The 24,663-nt window shown below is 42.8% G+C and overlaps 2 protein-coding genes across 2 annotated transcripts; both read left to right on the top strand.

Moving 5' to 3' along the window:
* The first annotated feature begins 1,504 nt into the window (after positions 1-1,504).
* Positions 1,505-23,264, top strand: LOC115431738 (protein NLRC3-like). Its single transcript, XM_030152370.1, has 11 exons — positions 1,505-1,924; positions 2,133-2,276; positions 3,304-3,373; positions 3,527-3,744; positions 3,820-5,604; positions 5,695-5,868; positions 6,121-6,291; positions 18,356-18,529; positions 18,788-18,958; positions 19,172-19,224; positions 21,193-23,264. Exons 1-11 carry the CDS (start codon positions 1,815-1,817, stop codon positions 21,732-21,734), a joined length of 3,612 nt encoding a protein of 1,203 aa, XP_030008230.1. The 5' UTR covers positions 1,505-1,814; the 3' UTR covers positions 21,735-23,264.
* Positions 11,778-15,782, top strand: LOC115431778 (protein TsetseEP-like). The gene is made up of 5 exons (XM_030152429.1): positions 11,778-11,810; positions 14,745-14,872; positions 14,955-15,137; positions 15,419-15,544; positions 15,748-15,782. Exons 2-5 carry the CDS (start codon positions 14,778-14,780, stop codon positions 15,752-15,754), a joined length of 411 nt encoding a protein of 136 aa, XP_030008289.1. The 5' UTR covers positions 11,778-11,810; positions 14,745-14,777; the 3' UTR covers positions 15,755-15,782.
* Positions 23,265-24,663: the final 1,399 nt, after the last annotated feature.

Here is a 24,663-nt window from a genome sequence, read left to right as displayed (position 1 = left end):
GAATAACATGTGAAAGGATGAAAATGCGTACATAAAAAATGCCAAATACCATAAGAACTGGCATGAAATACAATGCGATTTCATGAGATCAGGCTGCTTTGACTCAGATGGACAATCAGATGCATTCACTGGCGATCTGACAGCAGAGTATCCTCTGGTGCAGTGTTCTCCAACCAGTGTGCTGTGAGAAATCATAAGGTGTGCAGTGGAAGATTTACTGTAAGTGAGCAGCGTGATATATATACCTACGACTGCACGCACCAATGACCCACTGTACAACAGCCTCCTGTTTCCTTTAGCAAAATAAGTGACTGGTGACTGCTGCCAAGGAGTTCCCCATTCTGGAACACAAAGCCATTTCAGTTCTTATTGTAGGTGATTAATTTATCAAACGGGGTAGTTGTTTGGGGAAGCACCAAGACGAACAAGCACATCAAGAAAACCTAAAATCAGCCATATCCAACTACTGCAGGAGGGAAAACCTGCGGTATGGACAGGAACAACATCAGCGTCATCTCCTGCTGAAAGCAACAAAATACCACTGCTGGATGAGATAAGGGAACGCACGCCAAGGACAATGAACAGGGACGACGGCGCACACACCCAATCACACGCCTGGGATGTGGTCCTGGAGAAGACGTCAGACAGCAGGGGGCGTCAACCCTCCCTGGTGTCGGACCAACCCTCCAATAAAACAAGTCACAGCAACATCATGTGACACTTCTGACGAAAGGCAACAGGAAGTATCTGAAACTAGTAAAGCAGGTAAACAAACAACTACCCCTGTCTGATAAAGGAATGATCTCCAATAATTATATGTGGAAGACAGTATGAATCTTTACCAGACTATTTCAGTTCGGTTCCCTTTCTCCACATCCTATTGTATCTATGTGAGGTGGGCTTTTCAGCCATTACTGATATAAAAGACAAAAAAGAGACTCAGAGCTGATGAGGCAGATTCATGTGTGTCTTTCTTCAATTACTGCAAGAATACCAGCATTGTGTTCAACTAAACAGGCCCAGGTTTCACACTGAGGAAGGAAATAGAGACTAGATTTGCATTAAATTTCAACAAATATGCTTTTTGTGACAATTTTCTTTGGTGGTGTGCCTTCTGATTTTTCTGATGTAAAATATGTGCATTGGCTCAAAAAGGTTGAAAACACTGCTCTGATGGATCTGGAACTACAACAATAACTTCGTCCATCCTCTAAAAGAATAAAGACTGCTGACGGACTGAAACGGTTGATTTCCCAGAATGTGAATATGAGCAGCTGTTGCATAAAGAACCATGTTGGTGAAATTCTACATGATACTTAGGTGTCCCACGTCTTTGAAAGCAGCACAGAGCTAAACTTCAAACAGAAATGCTGACGTCAGACTGAATCACATGTAAATGAAACTGGCAGTTTGAGGAAGTGGTAAACCACATCCTGTTTTTCGGTGGGTTTTTTTAAATAACTTGTTCTGCATTCCACTTTAACAGGGTAGACAGAATAGGAAGTACTTTAGGTTCAACACAAGTTGAAGGTTTTACAACACTGACTGTAGAAACAGTGTATTGTTGTACGTGTGTGTGTGTGTGTGTGTGTGTGTGTGTGTGTGCAGACTGTTGGAACCTCAGAGAACATGTCATTGACTCCACAGATTCCACTGACTCTTGGATCCATATGTTACATGTTCAGTCACATCCAGACGTTGAACCTGCGTCCTTCTGCATCTAGAACGTTTGGTTTCATCATTGAACCATCATATGATGCTGTTTCAAACTCTGCTGTTTCCAGCGTTTGTCGTGTGACTGATGTGGATTCAGAATGGACGAGTGTGAGGACAGAGAGGATGGAGCCCCTCCCACAAAGACCACCAGGACCCCTACAGGACCAGGACCTGGACCTGGATTTGACAGACCCCCCAAACCACAGAGGTGAGACCCCTATCTGGAACAGTTCAGTCAGACTTACACTGTTTTAGTGAGTGTCTGTGGGTTATAGTCGAGTGTCTGTGGGTTATAGTCGAGTGTCTGTGGGTTATAGTCGAGTGTCTGTGGGTTATAGTGTTTCTTCTTCCTTCCGTCCTTTAATGAAACTCAACACATTAATTTTGACTAGTCCCACATGGATCATTTTTAACAGTGGACACCGTGTCCACAGTGAGTCCTCCGTCCAGTCTGGATCTGGTCCCAGTTGTGTGTCCATGAAGAGCGACCAGTCCAAGGCAGAACCGCTGGCTTTTACGTCACAGTCACTGATCCAACGTCCAGTCACAAACAGACAGAGGTGAGTCTAAAACCAGAGTCAATCAAAAGGATGTTTGTAATAAAAGTTCTGAAATACCACAGACATTGACAGAGAGAACTGTAACATGTATTTAGTGCTACTTTTATAATCAGGCTCTAACGAATATCAATAAAAAACTCCTTTGGTGGTTCTAAGGTCAGATGCTGACATTATTTTAGAAAGTAGTTATTTGCAAAGAAAACCCAGCTATAATAAGTTAACATTTAAAGAATAACGTTGAAATAATGCTCATATGCTAATTAAGCTAATGTTAACATCTCACAGTCACAGTGTTTTGAAAATAGCTCCTCTAGTCGTTTCCCTGAACCTCTCTTTGTGGTTTCAGGACATGACAGAAGTTGCCAATTGGTTTCTGTTAAATATCTCCGACAACGCTGAAAACGCTAAAGCTTGACAGACGTTGCAACAGTAACTAAGGTCTTCTTCAGGATTCTGTTTTCTCGTTGAACTGTGGTATTTTGAGGTAAACAGTTGCATACGAGTCTGGAATTCTGCATCGTCTTTCTGGAGATCACTGACATGACGGAGTGTGAATTCCAGACTCCATCTTCTACCTTTCATCTTTCGTTGTTGCATGATGAGAACGTCCAGTTTGCTATTCATGGATTCAAGCACAATCAGCTGTTTCAGCATCTGCCTTCTGTATGGAGACGTTTGTGCTTCTGTGCAGGGTTAGGGTTAGGGTGGGATGTGTGGTGTTTAATGGGAGTCAGCCCAATGTTCCCTGGTACACATGTTCCCTGGTACACATGTTCCCCAGCGTAACATACATGATTGGTATGTAGTTCCAAATGTTGGGACGGAGGCCTACAAACCATAAATACAGGTAGTGGTGTTTCACTGGTTTTACCAAGGGATAGGTACTGAGGAACATAAGTATTAGGACCAGAACACCTTTCCCACTACAGGGGGTCATGTGACCCTCATTGACGTCCAGGTGTGTCCACCTGTCGGTGTCAGTGTGGACAGACATCATGTGAGCTCATTGTTGATGTTTGGTCCACAGAGTGGAGCAGCAGAGCTCAGAGGTTCCCAGTGGTCTACAGGATCAGACTCAGCTGGACTCCATATTTAAGGTGTGTACATGTCCAACATCTACTGGTCCATCTGTTCTGTCCAATCATCTCCTGCTGCTGGTTTAAGACCAGTGGACGTCACTGTGTCCAACATGGACCTGAGCTTTGGTCCATGGGTGGACTTTGGGTCTTTCATCATGTTTTGTGTTCCAGCTGCTGGAGGAGAACATCTGCACTTTTGTCAAGAATGAACTGAAGAAGTTCCACCAGGTTCTGAGTACAGATTACCCAGAATGTTTAGAGAGTCTGAAGGATGAGGATGAAGAGCAGAGGAGAAGTTCAGAGGCTTTTCTGAAGATCACAGTGAACTTCCTGAGGAGGATGAAGCAGGAGGAGCTGGCTGAGCGTCTGCACAGCAGTAAGACCATTCTGTACAGATTGAACAGATGAAAATACTTGGATTTACTGTGAGACTGATGGTTTTATCTGGGTCTGCATTCAGGAAGTCAGGCTGGTGTTCAGCAGAAACTGAAACATAACCTGCAGCAGAAGTTTGAGTGTGTGTTTGAGGGCATCGCTAAAGCAGGAAACCCCAAAACCCTCCTGAACCAGATCTACGCAGAGCTCTACATCACAGAGGGAGGGGCTACAGAGGTCAACCAGGACCATGAGGTCAGACAGATTGAAACAGCATCCAGGAACCCACACAGACCACCAACAACCATCACATGTGAAGACATCTTTAGAAGACCACCTGAAAGAGATCAGCCAATCAGAACAGTGCTGACAAAGGGCGTGGCCGGCATCGGGAAAACAGTCTTAACACAGAAGTTCAGTCTGGACTGGGCTGAAGACAAAGCCAACCAGGACATCCACTTCATATTTCCATTCACCTTCAGAGAGCTGAATGTGCTGAAACAGAAGAAGTTCAGCTTGGTGGAACTGGTTCATCACTTCTTCACTGAAACCAAAGAAGCAGGAATCTGGATCTTTGAAGACTTCCAGGTGGCGTTCATCTTAGACGGTCTGGATGAGTGTCGACCTCCTCTGGACTTCAACAACACTCAGATCCTGACTGATGTGACAGAGTCCACCTCAGTGGATGTGCTGCTGATGAACCTCATCAGGGGGAACCTGCTTCCCTCTGCTCGCCTCTGGATAACCACACGACCTGCAGCGGCCAATCAGATCCCTGCTCAGTGTGTCGACATGGTGACAGAGGTCAGAGGGTTCACTGACCCCCAGAAGGAGGAGTACTTCAAGAAGAGGTTCACAGATGAAGAACAGACCAACACAATCATCTCCCACATCAAGAGGTCACGAAGCGTCCACATCATGTGTCACATCCCAGTCTTCTGCTGGATCACTGCTACAGTTCTGGAGGACGTGTTGAAGACCACAGACAGAAGACAACTGCCCAAGACCCTGACTCAGATGTACATCCACTTCCTGGTGGTTCAGGCCAAAGTCAAGAACATCAAGTATGATGGAAGATCTGACACAGATCCACACTGGAGTCCAGAGACCAGGAAGATGATTGAGTCTCTGGGAAAACTGGCCTTTGAGCAGCTGAAGAAAGGAAACCTGATCTTCTATGAATCTGACCTGACAGAGTGTGGCATCGATATCAGCTCAGCCTCAGTGTACTCAGGAGTGTTCACACAGGTCTTTATAGAGGAGAGAGGACTGTACCAGGACAAGAGGTTCTGCTTCATCCATCTGAGTGTCCAGGAGTTTCTGGCTGCTCTTCATGTCCATCAGACCTTCACCAACACTGGAGTCAATCTGCTGTCAGAAGAACAAACCACATCCCAGAGGTCTGGATCTGCACAGACACAGTTCTACCAGACCGCTGTGGACCAGGCCTTACAGAGTCCAAATGGACACCTCGACCTGTTCCTCCGCTTCCTTCTGGGTCTATCACTGCCGACCAATGAGAGGCTTCTACAGGATCTGCTGACACAGACAGGAAGTAGCTCAGAGACCAATCAGGAAACAGCAAACTACATCAAGAAGAAGATCAGTGAGAATGTGTCTGCAGAGAGAAGCATCAACCTGTTCCACTGTCTGAATGAACTGAAGGACCAGACTCTAGTAGAAGAGATCCAAAATAAACTGAGTTCTGGACATCTAGACACAGATAAACTGTCTCCTGCTCAGTGGTCAGCTCTGGTCTTCATTTTACTGTCATCAGATAAAGATCTGGATGTATTTGACCTAAAGAAATACTCAACTTCAGAGGAGGTTCTTCAGAAACTTCTGCCAGTGGTCAAAGCCTCCAACAAAGCTGTGTGAGTAGAAAGATAGTTCCATTCATTGAATAGCAATTTAATGTAATGTCATATTTGTAAAGGTACTAACATGGTTTTATCTCTCTGCAGACTGAGTGGCTGTAACCTGTCAGACAGAAGCTGTGAAGGTCTGTCCTCAGTCCTCAGGTCCCAGTCCTCTAGTCTGAGACATGTGGACCTCAGTAACAATGACCTGAAGAATTCAGGAGTGAAGATGCTGTCAGATGGACTGAAGAGTCCAGGATGCAGACTGGAGACCCTCAGGTCAGGGTTCTTCAATAAATGGAATTGATGGTTATTAAAATCTTAATCCACATTTACTGGATCCATCTCATATGCTGTTATTTAATCAGTGTCAGACCAGTTATGCTGATCTTTCTTTTCATGTTGTCATGAATGCAGTCAGTAACCTCAGAACAGCACTGAATCATGATTTTAGCCTTTACCAAATATCAGAGACTAACAGTCTAAAATGTCTCTCCATCCTCAGATGATGTGTGATGTTTTGTGTTGCAGACTGTCAGGATGTCTGATCACAGAGGAAGGATGTTCTTCTCTGGTCTCAGCCCTAAAGTCCAATCTGTCCCATCTCAGACTGTTGGACGTGAGCTACAACCATCCAGGAGACTCAGGACAGGAGCTGTCTGCTCTACTGGAGGATCCACACTGGACACTGGACACTCTCAGGTCTGGACTGAGCTGATGCATCCACAGATAATGTGTGATAGAACAGGTGGAGCTGACAGGAACACTGTCAGAGCTGATTCCACATCCTTTACTCAAGTTACAGACCATGGTCAAACATACAGACCTTCAATAACAGATGGAGAAGGAACCACTCAGTGGATCACAGTCATGTAATGTCCATGTTTACATGATGTTCTGACCTCCCTCCTCCTTTCAGGTTGGAGCCTGGTGGAGTCCGATGGTTGAAACCAGGTCTGGGTCTGAGGAAGTGTAAGTGTGTTTTTCATTAGATTCATTAACAGTTGATTCATTTCAGTTGTAACCACTTGGGAGCCAATGATGGCAGGATCTGCGCTGACCCATCTGTGTCCTGCCCTGTCCTGTGTCCTGACCCCCTCCCCCACCTGTCTGGATGGACGTCCTCGGCCTCACCACTGTGGATGGGCCTCCTCGCCCCTGCCTGTCTCATCCAGCGGGATGGACCCCCCATGTGTCCACCCTACTGCATCCTTGTAGACTAAAACTACATCTGCAAATGGACGTCCATCAGTCCTGGTGCATCTATAGCCTGTCCGTCCATGGGAGTGGATCTCTCCTTCACTGTGGTTCTCCCCGAGGTTTCTCCCTTTTCCCACTGGGTTTTGAGTTTTTCCTTGCCAAGAAGGAGGGTCTAAGGACGGGGGATGCCCTGGACACTACTCATTTTCTTGCTGTTCATTTGACTGTTGTTTACTCTAACTGACTCTGTAAAGCCCTTTGAGATAACCTTGTTGTGATATTGGGCTATACAAATAAAGTTGAATTGAAAATTGAATTGAATTAACGAGAACCCAGACCCAAAGTGGGAGCTGACTGGTTAGAGTGCAGACCACATGGACAATAATGTCCTGAGCAGTGTGTTCTTGAAGGCACCGATACAACATGTGATCATTTCTGTCACCATATTCCATAACTTTAGAGGGCAAGGCAAATGTATTAGTATAGCACCATTCATACAGAAGGCAGTTCAAAGTGCTTCACAAAGGCATAGAAACACTTAGAATTCCATCGAACAATAGCAGAAAAAAACATTAAACAAAAGGAAAGTGCAGAAAAGATGCTCCACTCTGAAAACCACACTTTTTAAACCTAGAAGAGCTCACTGTGTTCATTTCTTCAAGTTCAGAAATGACAGATTCAACAATCCTGACAAACATTAAGTATCTAATTTACTTTGATTCATCATTATTCTTGTGAAAGTAACAACCACACATGGATCATCCATCAGTAAGTCTAATTTTAATAAATGAGCTGATCACTGATCAATAACTGCGGATGAATTGGGTTTTCTTCTGTCAGATTTCTGTGAACTCACCCTGGATCCAAACACAGCGAACACACACCTCAAACTGTCTGAAAACAACAAGAAGGTGACACGAGTGGATGAGGCTCAGTCATATCCTGATCATCAGGACAGATTTGAGTTCTACCCTCAGCTGCTGTGTTCAACTGGTCTGACTGGTCGCTGTTACTGGGAGGTGGAGTGGAGTGGAAAGGCTTATATAGCAGTAACTTCCAGAGGAATCAGAAGGAAAGGAGGCAGTATAAACTCTGAGTTTGGACTGAACCATCTCTCCTGGAGTCTTAACTGTACTCTGGATCGTTATTCTGTCACAACAACAAACGGGAAGTTCTCCCTCAGCCGTCCTCGTCCTCTGGTAAAGTATCAGTGTATGTGGACTGTCCTTCTGGATCTGTGTCCTTCTACAGAGTCTCCTGTGACAAACTGATCCACCTCCACACCTTCAACACCACATTCACTGAACCTGTCTTTGCTGGGTTTGGATTTGGTTCATCTGACTCCACAGTGTCTCTGTGTGACCTGTAAATGGAGACTCCACTCCAGTTCGACAAACATCCTCCCTGTTGATCCTGTAGTTAAGTTGACCTAAAATGTTGATTATATCCACAATCGTTGATCATGTGGTATCTGAATACCAGTTTAATATTTACATTTGCCTTCAATTGATGTTATGCATCACACTACATCTTCTTAGAGTCCTATCTGAGCGCAGATGGCTCAAATGAAGTAGTGTTTCCACTGCTGTCAACCCACTGAGACGACTTTAAACCAGGGGTGGGCAATCCTGGTCCTCGAGGGCCGGTATCCTGCACATTTTAGATGTTTCCCCCTTACAACACACCTGGTTCACATGATAAGCTGATCATCAAGCTCTGCAGAACCCTGATAATGACCTTCAGATGTGCTGGAAGAGGAAACATCTAAAACATGCAGGATACCGGCCCTCAAGGACCAGGATTACCCACCCATGCTTTAAACCAACCAGGTCACTTCATAAACCACTGAGACAACTTTAAACCAACTGAATCATCACAGGTGGACAATCACTTTTTTTCAGACTTTCACCAGAGATAAGGCACTGGAACAGCAACAAAAATCTGCAGAGATTTAACAGAGCTCAGTAAACGTAGGAAAACACAAACCACAAAAAATACTGAAAGGATCTCCAAAGATCAGAAAACTCAAAACATGATACTTTGGCGTCCCATCAACCCTACAACACATTCTGGAAGGACATTTTCACAGTTGATTTTGGCCTGGAAACACCTCAGCCTCTCAGCCGTGGTCCAGATTTAACAACAGATCTCATCCATTAGTCAAGGTGTACTCCTAAAGGTTTGACAGCTGAAACACAAGTCCTCCACCAGATTAAGTTCATCTTAAGTGAAGGAAATCGTTACTTATTCCTTTCATAGTTACCCCGCCCCCCAAAGGGGAGGCAAGGGCTATTGCTTTTTGTTTGGTTTGTTTGATTGTCAACACTTTAGCAGCATAACTACTGGTTGACTTCATAACAACTTGGGTTTATAGATTTCCAGTGACCCGGAATAGATGTCATTACATTTTGGGAACAGTAGGTCAACGTTCAGATTTTTTATAAATTTTTATTTTTTCTGCTTGCTTATGATGGGCAAAATTTCAAATGTCTATAAAAACATCAATTTTGTTTCAATTTACTTCAAACTTGGCACATATATAGAGGCAGCTGATATGCTGACATCAGTACACACACAGATATGATAACATCAGCTGGATTGATGCCAAAATAAGCTGTAATATGTGTGAGGGGTGGAGTTTGTTGTGCCTGGAACCATTTGTTTTGATTTGAATTTATTAACGGGTTTTTGGTTTTGTCTTGTTTTATTGAATTTTTCAGTTATATATGGTGTCATCTGACTTTGTTAAACACTTTGTACACTGTTTTAGAAAGATGTTTTATAAATGCTGTATTTTACTTGTCTAACTAAATAAACTTTACTATTATTATGATTATCTATTTGTATAGTTCTACAAAGGAATATGCTCATTTAGATCAAGGAGAAATAATCACCTTGTTTTTACTGTAGCTGTTGGAGGGTTGTGATAAAGTCTGTACTATAATATAAGCACTATAACCATGTACTAGTATGTAGTACTAGTAGTAGTATGCGAAGGAGTTTATGCCTTGTTATAAGGCATATGTTCTTCACCTTCATATTTTTAATGCTCGGTACATTTCTCAAAGGGTTGGTAACGCTTTCATGTGTCAGTAAATTGTAAATGGTTGTAACCAATATTTCTTTGGATTCATTAAATTCCATGGAGTGACTCAAAGTGTGATTTCTGTTTGTAAATGTGATCAGTAAATGTTCAGACGTCCTCGTTATGTTGTCTTCCTCTTTGTCTTCTTCTTGAGGTTGCATTAATGAGTCTGTTTACATCCATACTAATTATTAGTGATGTCCCGATCTGGATTTTTTTATGATTAGTTTTTCTGAAACCAATCTGATACCGACTTTTTACCATGAAATTTTGGTTTTAATTTGGAGTCATTAGTTATAGGTTATTATGCTATTATTTTACTGTAGATCATAATTGGGCTGAACGTGGAACCTGAACTCAAACAACTATGACACCTTTGACTCCAAATAACTTTAGTTTCATTTTTGCACTTTCCAAATTCATACTGTGGGACAAATTAGAACCTTTGGCGGGCTGGTTTTGGCCCACGGGCCGTATGTTTGCCACCCCTGCTGTAGACAGGTCCATCCAGGGATTATATGGGTGTGTGTGTGTGGGTGTGTGTGTGTGTTCCATGCCGTACATTAGTGATGCGCAAATCAGTGGGTTACCCGCGGGTCGGGTTCAGTCAAAAGAATGTCAGTTTATTTGTGGAGCGGGTTGGGTAAAATAATTCCCCCAAAAAAAGCATCACAAGACAATAAGTACCTCACAATGAGCATGCACAGAGCATTAAGTGAAACTTACAGACGTTTTACCAATTCCTCTCAGCCTCCTGCTGTTGTGCAGCTCATTTTCCTTTTCCCTGCCTTTGGAAACTTTATTTTGAGGGTTAGGGTTAGGACTTTATTTTTTTTCGTTTGGGTCGGAAAGCATTCTCATTAAACTTTTGCTAGTGGACCAAAATTTGTCAACAGAAGCACACATGCCAACTTTGCTGTCACTGGAAAGAAAAGTTGGGGGCGGGGTGAATCAGAGATGGTGGGTGTTTATGAAGACAAACATGGAGGTCCTACATGCAGTTATCTTATTCAGAACATGTATTCTATTTTTACAGACACAAATTTACAAAAATAATGTTAAGAACAGCTCATTCAGAGCCAGTTGGGTAATATGGACATCTGACCAAATGTCAATGGGACATTCAGTGTCCTCATTGGTCCACGTCTGTCCACGGCTCATGGCTGCTGCTGGTATCAACTCTGAATACCCATGAGGCTCGGCTACTTCCAGTGGCTACGGTGGCTCATCAAGTGCAAAAAGGCTCATGGATCCATGGTTTGTTTGGAGCTCAAGGCTGGTTCTATTCACACCAGAACTGAACTGGCCCAGAGTCTGTTTGGAAGCGGACCGCATGTTTGATCTGATTCAGAGTTCGCATGCTTGTAATCACACCTAAAAAAAACTCTGGACTATCTAGGGAAACGAACTTTGGTCCATTTTAAACGGACCAAACGAAGTAGGTGTGGATACACCCTAAAGCTTATCATAAAACAAGTGGAATGACTGTTTACGCTGCTAAACTTGTGGATTTTAGTTTGAATTCAAACTCAACACTCCTTTAACTGTTACTAAATAAAAGTCCTGCAGAGTTTCAGTGGATACCATCCACTCATTGTCCAACAGCTTTTATTGTGCAAATGTTGAAAATGAAACACACACACCTGCAGTGGCTGAAACTGGACCACACCACTTAAGATGAGTGATCTACAACTACTGGATTATATTATGGACTGTATTGTATGGAGTCCATGGTTTCCTGCTCCGGCCTTTTAGGTCCCTGTATGACTGGAGTTAGTTTAGTTGGATTTGTTCCCAGTGTGGGTTGGTCTCCGTCAGGGCTGGACTTATCACTGATTCTGTTTATATTTATTTCCTCATCCACTGACTTCCTGTTGTTTCTACCGTCAGTGTCTGTACAAACTGAGGAGCTTCGTGTCTGAGCCTCCACATGAAGGTAACATTGGACCTATTTAGTTCTTCCTCTTCTTGTTCTGTCGTTTCTTTCCTTCCAGTAGAAACAGTAGAAACCTGCCTCTGTCACTTTATGGACTTTCTGAATCTGTTCGTCTCCTTTTGATTTGACTGTGATGAGACGAGGCCTCAGAGTAGAAGCTCATTCAGAGGTCACTGGGGTCACGTATTGATGATGTCACCAGATGAGGGTCACATGTTTCTGATGCTTTTTTTAATGTCATGAACTAAAGCAGGTCATTACCAAGAGGACATGTTGTGTTACAGTATTTGCTGCTGACTCTGTCGACAGTAGTTGATCAACCAGCTGATCCACTTTACTTCTGCCTCGCCCATGTTCACATCGGCATCATGCTGCCTTCACTGCATGTAGAAACATGTATCTGCACCGGCCTTGTGCTGCATTCAGGGACCGTCTGTTCTTGTGCTACAGGTACTAGCTGAGTTATTTAAGGGATAAGAGGACTCCCACTGAATGATCAAACAGAACTGAGAGAAGCTTCAACCTGTGGATGAGGAACTGATGAGTGAATAGATTCAAGTCCAATGGAAACGACTGAACTGTTCATTCAGTAACAGTCGTTCATCAACGAACCACATTCAGCCTCTAGGTGGTGTGGTGGTCAAGTGGACGGCACTGTCCCCTCACAGCAAGAAGGTCCTGGATACGACTCCAACACCCAAGGACCTTTCTTTGTGGAGTTTGCATGTTCCCCTTGTGTTTACGTTGGTTCTCTCCAGGGGCCTCATGTATAAAGCATGCGTACGCACAAAAACCTGGCGTACACCCTTTTCCATGCTCACGTTCAGATTTATAAAGAGTGAAGTGACCGTGGAAATGTGCGGTCCTTCACGCCAAGTCCATAGCTGGCGTACGCATGTTTCTAGTGCTTTGGAACCATTGGCGACACTTAGAGGTGACACTGAGAAACTGTTAATAATGTGAAAAAGGTCATTCCTCCGATTGATGTGCACATCGGAGATACACAGAAGAACAATGAACACATCAGCATGTCATCCTACAGTCAGAGCAGCACATCAACCAACAGAACCAGAACCAGAACCAATTAGACCCTGTATCCATCAATGCCAATCCTGCCTGGATGGACATTCAGCAACAGCAAAGAGACAAGGACATAAAATTCATTGGTTGATAAATATAGTGTTAATGTCTGTGAGAACATTTTTTAGTCGGTCCAGTCGCTCATTGACTCCGCCGATTGTCCTCACGATGTCCTCTGGTGACTCGGGTCAGTACAGACCCATGTCGGTCGGACGGGCATCAGCAGTGGGCTGTGGTGGACCGGAGGACCGGCTAACACTGGGGAGTCGACAAGAAGCCTCTGTGACAGGAGGATGATACTGGGTCTGACCGTCTTCTGTCTCATTGTTGGAAAATAATAATTTGAGTGATTAAACATGAGTCAAAGTCTATGATTTCCTCTTTGATTTCCTGACATGATCACGCATGAACCTTTATCCTGTTTGGCTGTGATCAGACTGTGTATGACCCATAGAATGAACTAATGTGTGAGATACACTAATACTAAATCTATATTTATCTTGGGGCTGATCTGCATCAGCCCTGTAAGAAAAGTGTCACAATATCGGCGAGTCTTTCCTCAAACAGTCTGAGTTCGTCTCTTTTGTCCTTCCGCCTGTTTTGGCCTCCGCTTCGCGTCCACCTTGACGTCATCGTCTGATCACGCAGACAGGGGAATCCCAGAGGGAATCCCACCTGCAGACCCCGTTTATGCTGATTTGCATATTTAAATGTAGGCGTGGAGAGGGAGGAGTCAGGTACTCCAACATATGTGGTCAATTCCACGCTGATTGGGATGTATAAAGGAAGTGTACTTGGATTCGGGTGTACGCTCAGTTTTATACATCTGGATTTTTTTGTGCGTTCGGACTTTTCTGGATTTTGGCGTACACCAGGTTTCAGTATGAAATCCACGCAAGTCTTTGTACATGAGGCCCCAGGTGATTGGTTGTTCGTCTGTGTCAGCCCTGATGACACGTCCAAGGTAAACCTCGCCTTCACCCACAGGCAGCTGGGATAGGCCCTCCCCAGGATAAAGCATTGGGCTCTAAGCACAACCACACTACTTCAACTCATTCAACATTAGTCTGATGGTCGTTCAGCTGCATTTACACTCATTCAACCAGTTCAACTTTTCCATGTTTTCTCTTTTTAATTATGAAATAATAAACAACACATTTGTTCATGTCTTAACCACAAATAATCATCTGGTTTCAGCTGAAAAAAAAACAAAAAAACAATTGGCCTTGAAATTGAATTCACTTCAGTTCACTGTTGATCATCAGCTTCAGGACTCCATCTAGTGGTGCAACAGTAGAACTACAGCAGCCAGTGACGCACCGACATGTCAGTCAATCCACTTCAACTCACAATGAAACCACAACCAGCACCGACAAAGAACTTCATCAAGTCACATGAAAATAAAACAGACACTGAATAAAATCCACTGAAACATGAACTGAAATTAGACTGAACTGCAGTAAAATCAGCTTCCATCTCCTCAGTTTATTGAACAAGTTGCTGAGTTTAATGACTTTTACTGTTTTCAAGGATCTGTGACTCATTCAGCTCATTCAGTCTAAAATAAGTGTGTGTGTTTTCTTGAACTGAAACTTGTTCCTTGAGGTTTATGTCTTCTTTTTTAAGGGTTTTATTTAGTTGTTTGTGTTTTTTCGGTTTTATCGGACATTAGACTCTTTAAAGTTTGTTTCGAGGTTTAAAGGCAGAGCTCAGAGAACAAAGTCTTTATCAGATATGAGAGGTGGGATGAAGGTCTTATTCCAGAATCCTGAGTCTAGTTTATCTCCTGAACCTGTGGTCGACATCTGTCTTTTCTTCGTCATATGACGATGTTTCAAACTCTGCTGTTTTCAGTGTTTGTTGTTTGACTGATGTGGATTCAGCAGAATGGATCAGTGTGAGGACAGAGGAGCCCCTCCCTGCAAGACCACCGACAGGACCCCCACGGGCCCTGTACCTGATAGTCAACCCAAAGCTCAGAGGTGAGACCACCATCTGGATCTGTCCACCAAAGATTTCCATGTTAGAGCTCAGAACGAAAACTACTGACAACACTGTTCACAGACCAGGACCTGGACCTAAACCTGAACCTGGACTTGGACCTGAACCTGGATCTGGACCAGAACCAGGACCTGAACATGAACCAGGGCCTAAACCTGGACCTCCATCCACTAGTGTCTCCTACAGCAGTGAAAATTCCAAACATGATTTAATTTATTTTAAACATGATCGTCCATCAGACTCAGTGTAAGTTTCTTCATAAGATGAAAATTCATTTGGTTCCATTTGTTTGAATAATTTCAGTTTAGTGAGAAAAATGAATGCACATTATTTATTATTTAAATCATGAAGTGACTCATAATGAACCAAATCTTTAAATCTACAAAATCCTGATCTAATGTTTCTCTGACTCTCATCAAGCTGAGTTACATCAGAACAGATTCAGACTTTATTGATTTTCAGTTTGTTGATCATTTTGCTGTTAGATATTAACAAGTCTCAAGACTCAGTTCTGTTTTACTGATCAGGATCCACCAGAGACCAGAGTCCTCTGGACCTGGAACCAGCTGTGTGTCCTACAGCAGTGACTGGTCCATGGATAAACCAGCAAATTTCCAAAAATCAACCCAAGGTCCAGTGAAGACGAGATGGAGGTGAGTTTAAAATCTGAGGCTTGAGAAACTCCAAGTCCTTGTTGATGGAAGGTCATGGCCTGTTGTGAACTGGACCACAGTGGTTTGTCAGTGGGTTCCCCAGAAAGTTTAGGAAACATTGACACACACAATATCCACCTGAAATGTACTAAAAGGATCTGAATATCTACTTCAGAAGAACAAACGTTGTCCTTCTGTAACAGGGTCTAACAGAAAGGTGCACTGGATCTGGATCTCCATGATGTTCAGTGTCCAACATGTGGAAACAGAGTCAGGGTCTGTTGTTCATGCTGCTGTTTATGACAGATCACTAAATGAAGAATAATATGATCTCATTGTTGATGATTGGTCCACAGAGTGGAGCAGCAGAGCTCAGAGGTTCCCAGTGGTCTACAGGATCAGACTCAGCTTGACTCCATATTTAAGGTGTGTACATGTCCAACATCTACTGGTCCATCTCTTCTGTCCAATCATCTACTGCTGCTGGTTTCAGATCAGAGAATGTCACTGTGTCCAACATGGACCTGAGCTTTGGTCCATGGGTGGACTTTGGGTCTTTCATCATGTTTTGTGTTCCAGCTGCTGGAGGAGAACATCTGCACTTTTGTCAAGAATGAACTGAAGAAGTTCCACCAGGTTCTGAGTCCAGATTACCCAGAATGCTTAGAGAGTCTGAGTGATGAGGATGAAGGGCAGAGGAGGAGTTCAGAGGCTTTTCTGAAGATCACACTGAACTTCCTGAGGAGGATGAAGCAGGAGGAGCTGGTTGAGTGTCTGCACAGCAGTAAGACAATTCTGTACAGATTGAACAGATGAAAATACTTGGATTTACTGTGTGACTGATGGTTTTATCTGGGTCTGCATTCAGGAAGTCAGGCTGGTGTTCAGCAGAAACTGAAACATAACCTGCAGCAGAAGTTTGAGTGTGTGTTTGAGGGCATCGCTAAAGCAGGAAACCCCAAAACCCTCCTGAACCAGATCTACACAGAGCTCTACATCACAGAGGGAGGGGCTACAGAGGTCAACCAGGACCATGAGGTCAGACAGATTGAAACAGCATCCAGGAAACCACACAGACCACCAACAACCATCACATGTGAAGACATCTTTAAAACACCACCTGAAAGAGATCAGCCAATCAGAACAGTGCTGACAAAGGGCGTGGCCGGCATCGGGAAAACAGTCTTAACACAGAAGTTCAGTCTGGACTGGGCTGAAGACAAAGCCAACCAGGACATCCACTTCATATTTCCATTCACCTTCAGAGAGCTGAATGTGCTGAAACAGAAGAAGTTCAGCTTGGTGGAACTGGTTCATCACTTCTTCACTGAAACCAAAGAAGCAGGAATCTGGGTCTTTGAAGACCTCCAGGTGGTGTTCATCTTAGACGGTCTGGATGAGTGTCGACCTCCTCTGGACTTCAACAACACTCAGATCCTGACTGATGTGACAGAGTCCACCTCAGTGGATGTGCTGCTGATGAACCTCATCAGGGGAAACCTGCTTCCCTCTGCTCGCCTCTGGATAACCACACGACCTGCAGCGGCCAATCAGATCCCTGCTCAGTGTGTCGACATGGTGACAGAGGTCAGAGGGTTCACTGACCCCCAGAAGGAGGAGTACTTCAAGAAGTGGTTCACAGATGAAGAACAGACCAACACAATCATCTCCCACATCAAGAGGTCACGAAGCGTCCACATCATGTGTCACATCCCAGTCTTCTGCTGGATCACTGCTACAGTTCTGGAGGACGTGTTGAAGACCACAGACAGAAGACAACTGCCCAAGACCCTGACTCAGATGTACATCCACTTCCTGGTGGTTCAGGCCAAAGTCAAGAACATCAAGTATGATGGAAGATCTGACACAGATACACACTGGAATAAAAAGACCAGGAAGATGATTGAGTCTCTGGGAAAACTGGCCTTTGAGCAGCTGAAGAAAGGAAACCTGATCTTCTATGAATCTGACCTGACAGAGTGTGGCATCAATATCAGCTCAGCCTCAGTGTACTCAGGAGTGTTCACACAGGTCTTTATAGAGGAGAGAGGACTGTACCAGGACAAGAGGTTCTGCTTCATCCATCTGAGTGTCCAGGAGTTTCTGGCTGCTCTTCATGTCCATCAGACCTTCACCAACACTGGAGTCAATCTGCTGTCAAAACAAACATCTGTTTGGTCTAAACTATCAAAGGTCAAACTTGTCCAGTTCTACCCGACCAAAAACAAACCACATCCCAGAGGTCTGGATCTGCCCAGACAAAGTTCTACCAGACCACTGTGGACCAGGCCTTACAAAGTCCAAATGGACACCTGGACCTGTTCCTCCGCTTCCTCCTGGGTCTATCACTGTCAACCAATGAGAGTCTCCTACGAGATCTGCTGACACAGAGAGGAAGTAGCTCAGAGACAAATCAGAAAACAGCTAACTACATCATGGAGAAGATCAGTGAGAATGTGTCTGCAGAGAGAACCATCAACCTGTTCCACTGTCTGAATGAACTGGAGGATGAATCTCTGGTGGATCAGATCCAAAAGAACCTGAGATCAGGACGTCTGTCCACAGAACAACTGTCTCCTGCTCAGTGGTCAGCTCTGGCCTTCATCTTACTCTCATCAGGAAAAGACCTGGATGTGTTTGACCTGAACAAATATTCTGCTTCAGAGGAGGTTCTTCTGAGGCTGCTGCCAATGGTTAAAGCCTCCAACAAAACTCTGTGAGTGGAAAGTTTTCTGAAACAATCTCAAATATGTATCTGTCACTTGAACAAGATCAATCAGTTTCTACTCATCCCTTTTGTCTTCTGTCCAGACTGAGTAGCTGTAACCTGTCAGAGAGAAGCTGTGAAGGTCTGTCCTCAGTCCTCAGGTCCCAGTCCTCTAGTCTGAGACATGTGGACCTCAGTAACAACGACCTGAAGGATTCAGGAGTGAAGATACTGTCAGATGGACTGAAGAGTCCAGGATGCAGACTGGAGACCCTCAGGTCAGGGTTCAAAAACTAATGGAACACAGCATTTTATAGATCAGTCGAACCTGTTTAGTGTTGTCTGATGGTTTTCAAACCGACTGAACTGATGTGAATATTTGTTGCTGTGTTTTCCTGAAGTCAATGATTCATAAACTGCAGGTAAAAATAAATTACATTATTATAATCAAACACATGCAGAGAATAAGGTTTGACTGACCTTCTACATGTGCTGGTTCTCCATCCTCAGATGATGTGTGATGTTTTGTGTTGCAGACTGTCAGGATGTCTGATCACAGAGGAAGGATGCTCTTCTCTGGTCTCAGCCCTAAAGTCCAATCCGTCCCATCTCAGACTGTTGGACCTGAGCTACAACCATCCAGGAGACTCAGGACAGGAGCTGTCTGCTCTACTGGAGGATCCACACTGGACACTGGACACTCTCAGGTCTGGACTGAGTTGATGCATCCACAGATAATGTGTGATAGAACAGGTGGAGCTGACAGGAACACTGTCAGAGCTGATTCCACATCCTTTACTCAAGTTATAGACCATGGTCAAACATACAGACCTTCAATAACAGATTGAGAAGGAACCATTCAGTGGATCACAGTCATGTAATGTCCATGTTTTCATGATGTTCTGACCTCCTCCTTTCAGGTTGGAGCCTGGTGGAGTCCGATGGTTGAAACCAGGTCTGGGTCTGAGGAAGTGTAAGTGTGATTTTAATTAGATTCATTAAAATCATCAAAATGGAGCTGGTTCCACATCATAAAAACACAAACTGTTTGTGAAAATTATCAGGATCATGGAAACACGACCCAACAGCTGAGTGGGACATGGATACAAATGTCCTGAGTCCTCAGTTTGACTGGAACAGTTGAAATATAACAAAAGAACAACTAAAAAAAACATCAACAGTCAAATGTTTTTACACATTTACATATAAATTACACATGAATCCAATGAAAACCCAAATGTCCCAGCTTTACAACATCACTTAAACACAGCGTTTATTTGTTCAACATTCTGTGGGTAAATGTACCCTGATGAGTGTCTGTCAGGAAAATGAAACATGTCAGTCTAATCTCTATTCTCGTTTCATTGGTGTAATTTCTTTGTGAAAATGTGCTCAGAGATGTTACATACATGTATAAACCAGTGGATGAACCTTTCATTGATCATTATTGTCATTAGTACAGGGATTAAAGCAAAAATTTTTCATCTGACTGAAAATTTTCTTCTGGTCAAAATCATTGGCCACTATTAAAAATGATGCAATACAATATATAATACAGTGTACAAGTTTGTAGAGTCAAATTTGGCAATACTGTGAAACACACTGAATGGGAGAGTGTACAGGTGTAGAAGATTAGTAACATGGATAGAAAAAATGTCATGAGTGGTATTGGTGGGGGGTCTGGGGGTCCTCCCCCAGAAAATTTTTAAAGCTTCAGGTCAATTTTGGTGCTCTGTGGTTAATTTTAAAGGGTATGAAAACCTTTGAAGCAAGTGAAAATAATAACTAGAAGAAAACCTTACTGTAAAAAATGAGTGAAAAACTTTTTATTTAACAATTTAGGAACTCCTAAAACAAGGCTGCTTCATTTGTTTGCACCATGATCTAACTGGAGTTCCATCGTCTCCCTTCTCATCAAGCCATGCCCACCTCCATCTATTTTTCACGCATCTCTCAATAGTTACCACTTCAGCTCCTTCCTCTACAAATGTGTCCATGTCGTATATGCTAGCCAAAATAATCTGTACGTGGTCAAACCTGCGTCCACAACCCCCTCCCACCAATATCATGTTGTCTTTTGATTGGAAGAAATTACGTCAACTGAAACAGAAATTATATTCCGTTCCAGATCCTCTCTGAGGGCATTTAAAATACAGTGGCTTTGCAAATACCAAGGGTGTTACTCATTCATTCAATGTTATCTTGGTACTGTACCACACAGATAGAAATAAGATGCTAAACAGGTCAAAATAAAGCACTTATGCAGTCGGGCGCGTAACCGCGTAAGGCCACGGAGCACACAGCCGCACGCATGGGAAGGGCACATACACACAAACACACACACTAGTCATATACCGGCAAGAGGAGATAAGCTATGAACCCAAACATGAAGGTCCATGTAGATCAGTTGTGTCTTCTTCCTTTTTCACTGTGGTTCTTTCAGAATGAAAGCTACTTGTTAGCACTAAACTAAAGTTAGTCTGGAGGCTGAACTTCGGTAAAGCTGAACTTGTCCATGTGTTTCTGAGGCACAGAATGAGCAGCGTTTCCTTCCAAAGATAAACAGTCATCAATCTCTCCTCCCGACATAAAAATAAAGAAGTCATCTTATAATCACTGTTAAACCTACCAGCCCCCTGTGCATGGCGTGCCTGTGTTAAACACCTGCAGACCGGAGCGCTGCAGATTCAGGACAGCAGACCCAGGACAGGATCGCAGTGCCGACTGGACTCCACAAAACACGTGGGGAAGTTACTTCAATATGACTTTTTTCCCCCCTCAATTTTTCCATTTGACGGAAATCCGTCGTGGTGACGGAGAACTTTAATCCCTGCATTAGTAAGAATCACACATGATCCATCCATCAATAACAGACGGTCAGTCAATCAGCTGATCACTGATCAATAACTGCAGCTGAACTGTGTTTTCTTCTGTCTGTCAGATTTCTGTGAACTCACCCTGGATCCAAAAACAGTGAACGGAGAACTCCAACTGTCTGAAAACAACAAGAAGGTGGAACGAGTGGATAAGGTTCAGTCCTATCCTGATCATCAGGACAGATTTGAGTTCCATCCTCAGCTGATGAGTTCAACTGGTCTGACTGGTCGCTGTTACTGGGAGGTAAAGTGGAGCGGATGGGTTGAAATAGCAGTGACTTCCAGAGGAATCAGAAGGAAAGGAGACAGTAAAGACTGTTGGTTTGGATTCAATGATCAGTCCTGGAGTCTGGAGTGTCATAAAGGTGGTTACTGTGTCTGGCATAATAACAAATACACAGTCCTCCCTCAGTCCTCCTCCTCCTCCTCTTCCTCTGGTACAGTTTCAGTGTATGTGGACTGTCCTGCTGGATCTGTGTCCTTCTACAGAGTCTCCTCTGACAAACTGATCCACCTCCACACCTTCAACACCACATTCACTGAACCAGTGTTTGGAGGATTTAGGCTCAGTGAGGATAACTCCTCAGTGTCTCTGTGTGATGTGTAGTTGTGTTCACTCATCCACTGACTCCCAGACCTGAACTGAACTGGACTGAATTGGTAGAATGAGAATCTCTGTCACTGGTCACATTAAAGTGATGGGTTCTTTTCTGTTGTGACTCAAATCCACATGTATCCAATGTGTCCAATCGGATCAATCATATCATATCAAATCATTATTTTTGTACAGTTTATAGGATGAGGACAATGCTTCTCCCATTAGTAACAACTACTACAGGTGTGGACTATATGAAATATAAGAGTCATTCACTGCGTTTTCACAGAACTCACCTGGATCAGATAAATCCGACTTATTTCCTCTTATTTCTTTCTCTCTTCTCTCATCCTTCTCTTTCTCTGTCAGACACTGACCATTGACGATTGCAAATATCTATTAATAAAAGATAAAATTTCAAACAAAATAATGTCATAGAATAAATTATTGTTCATTTTTATCAAGTCCTTGAGTTATTCAATCACAAAAGATGAACGACAACATGTAAAACTACAACTCCCAGGATGTCTTTCATCAACAAATACCCAAACACAGAGTTTCAGCTTCTTCTGTTTTCATTAATCTGAACAAGTGACACCTTATATAAAATATATGGACAAGAAGTGAAAGGCTACGTATCATCTCTACCTCATGATGCCTCCAACATGGTGCTGCCTTCAGGGGCGTGACTGTTACTGGGGACAAACCAAACCAAAATAGAGACAAAACTTCAGGAAATACAGAGAAAAGACAAGAAGACAGATTAAAAACACTGGGGATAATGAAAAAAAAATACAGACAGGGAGAATATTAAATAATTACAAACAAAATTAGTAAAAATATACATATTTGTGACATTCAGGATGACATTTGTTTTTAGAAACATAATAGGAAACAGTTCGTCTTTTTTCAGTCTAATACCTTTCGATCTTAATGCTCATATTCTCCTCGTTTCGACTGTATTCTACGGACATATTCACCTACTGGTCAAATACAATCATGCTGGAGCAGCGTTGTTTGTACCACAGTCAAAACTACGGAACTGAACACATCAAATACTGTGCAGAGGTTCCATTTCAGCTCCACCTCCTTAGGTCTACGACAAACCCCCCCAGAGCTCAGCTCCGCCTCCTCAGGTCTTCTATGACCATCCTGGTCCACGACCACATCCATACGAATAGTCACAGTTGCCGCCACGATTCGTTTTAAAGTGCAACATAAGTGAAGTGAACACACACACTCAAGGTCAAGTCACGTGACAAAATAAGAATCAGTAGGCTACATTATCCACTGTCCAAAAAGTTCACAGTTTAGTTCAATGGAATACAATACTATTTACCAGTAAAAGTAATACATTTACAAACAGCCTACATCCTACTTCAGGAAATAGGTTTATTTTGAGCTCAAATTTTCAGATTTTCATAAGACCCTTCATAGGGAAGTTTTTCCTCACCACTCACAAGTGTTTGCTTCTGGAGGATTCTGTTGGGTTTCTGTAAACTGGCTTAGAGTCCGGTTTTGACCAACTCTATATGTAAAGTAGAGCTGCAACCGATTAATCGACTCAAAGGGATCCAAAAAAATCATTCAACCACAATTTTCCTGAATCAAAGCTTTGTTTCCTTCATTTCTCTGCTGTTAAACATTGGTTCCACTGTTGTGTTTCACAAAGACGCTTACTGCGATGCACAAAGAAGCTTCAATTCAGGAAAACTGCAATAGAATATCTCCCTTCAATCAATTTGAGTCGATTAATCGAATTGGGACTTTTTGCATTGACTTCAAGCACCTAGTCGATTAATCGGTTGCAGCTCTAATGTAAAGTGTCATGAGATAACTTTTGTTATGATTTGGCGCTATATAAATAAAATCTGATTTGATTTGATAGTCTGTGTTAGTCAGTGTCAGCAATTCAAAACAACTGTGAAGCCTGAGCAATCATTTGAATGTTTTATGAAAAACTCCTTATCACCACAGAACTACAGTGAAGGACAAGAATCAGAAAACCTGTGATTCTGTCAGAACAAGCTGAGAACCAACAGTATAGAAACCAACAAACCGGATACAGAACAGATACAAACATGAAAAATAGAGCACATGCTAAGCTCCAGTTCAGTTAAAGGAAAAAAATGTTAGTTTCAAGGGTGTGCATTTGCACAGGCTTAATTCTGTAACAGATCTATCACAGAGCTACAGGAACAGAATCACCATAGCCTGTTTATTGTCAGGAAAATGATGGGTAGAGGGACTGTGTCTCACAGTAATCAGCCCTTTGTTTTACAGACAGACTTCAGCTCTTCGACTGAGTCTTCTCAATTCATTTGGCAAAAAGACAAGTTTGGGCCAATCTCTGATATGCCTGAATTTACACTCCTAATAAAAACAACTGTCCTAGCCCAAATAAATCCAAATTAAGTTGAGAAAAAAACAATTAAATGGCATTGTCATGAAATGTGTTTGCTGCAAATCCAATTCATTTCTGTAGGAATTTAGGCCTAATGCTTCTATTTAACTTTAAATTTCATTAAGGAATTTGGGAAGATAAACACAGAAATACTCGTTTTTTTTTGTCCCTTAAAAATGTTAAATGAACTAAATGTTAACTAGTTCTTAATTAAAATCCTGAGCTAGAAACATGAATTGATTTATTTTATTCTGTTTGAACTGAACTTGGAACTAGTTGATGTTTTGTGTAAACTTGGACAACTCTGTCACTGATTGGACTTCTACAGCACAATTTATTCACCATAAAATGAGAATGGAAACACAGGGAGTTTATCTACTTGGAAAATTAGAATCAATTTTACCTCAAAAAATGTAATTATCTTGGTTTAAACCAGGGGTGTCAAACTCATTTTAGTTCAGGGGCCACATTAAGTCAAATTTGATCTGCAGTGGGCTGGACCAGTCAAACAATAACATAATATATAAATAATGTCAA

Source organism: Sphaeramia orbicularis, chromosome 13, assembly GCF_902148855.1.
Source record: "Sphaeramia orbicularis chromosome 13, fSphaOr1.1, whole genome shotgun sequence".
Classification (NCBI taxonomy): domain Eukaryota; kingdom Metazoa; phylum Chordata; class Actinopteri; order Kurtiformes; family Apogonidae; genus Sphaeramia; species Sphaeramia orbicularis.
Note: the sequence above shows the minus strand (reverse complement) of the source record. Positions and strands in the feature narration are given on the sequence as shown.

Excerpts from the sequence above, each read along its gene's own strand:
- LOC115431738 (XM_030152370.1), top strand. The coding sequence starts at position 1,815 with ATGGACGAGTGTGAGGACAGAGAGGATGGAGCCCCTCCCACAAAGACC. Across the intron at positions 3,745-3,819 it reads CACAGCAGTAAGACCATTCT|TCAGGCTGGTGTTCAGCAGA; the intron begins GTACAGATTGAA and ends GCATTCAGGAAG. Across the intron at positions 18,530-18,787 it reads TGCAGACTGGAGACCCTCAG|ACTGTCAGGATGTCTGATCA; the intron begins GTCAGGGTTCAA and ends TTTGTGTTGCAG.
- LOC115431778 (XM_030152429.1), top strand. The coding sequence starts at position 14,778 with ATGGATCAGTGTGAGGACAGAGGAGCCCCTCCCTGCAAGACCACCGAC. Across the intron at positions 14,873-14,954 it reads AGTCAACCCAAAGCTCAGAG|ACCAGGACCTGGACCTAAAC; the intron begins GTGAGACCACCA and ends CACTGTTCACAG. Across the intron at positions 15,138-15,418 it reads GATCGTCCATCAGACTCAGT|GATCCACCAGAGACCAGAGT; the intron begins GTAAGTTTCTTC and ends TTTACTGATCAG.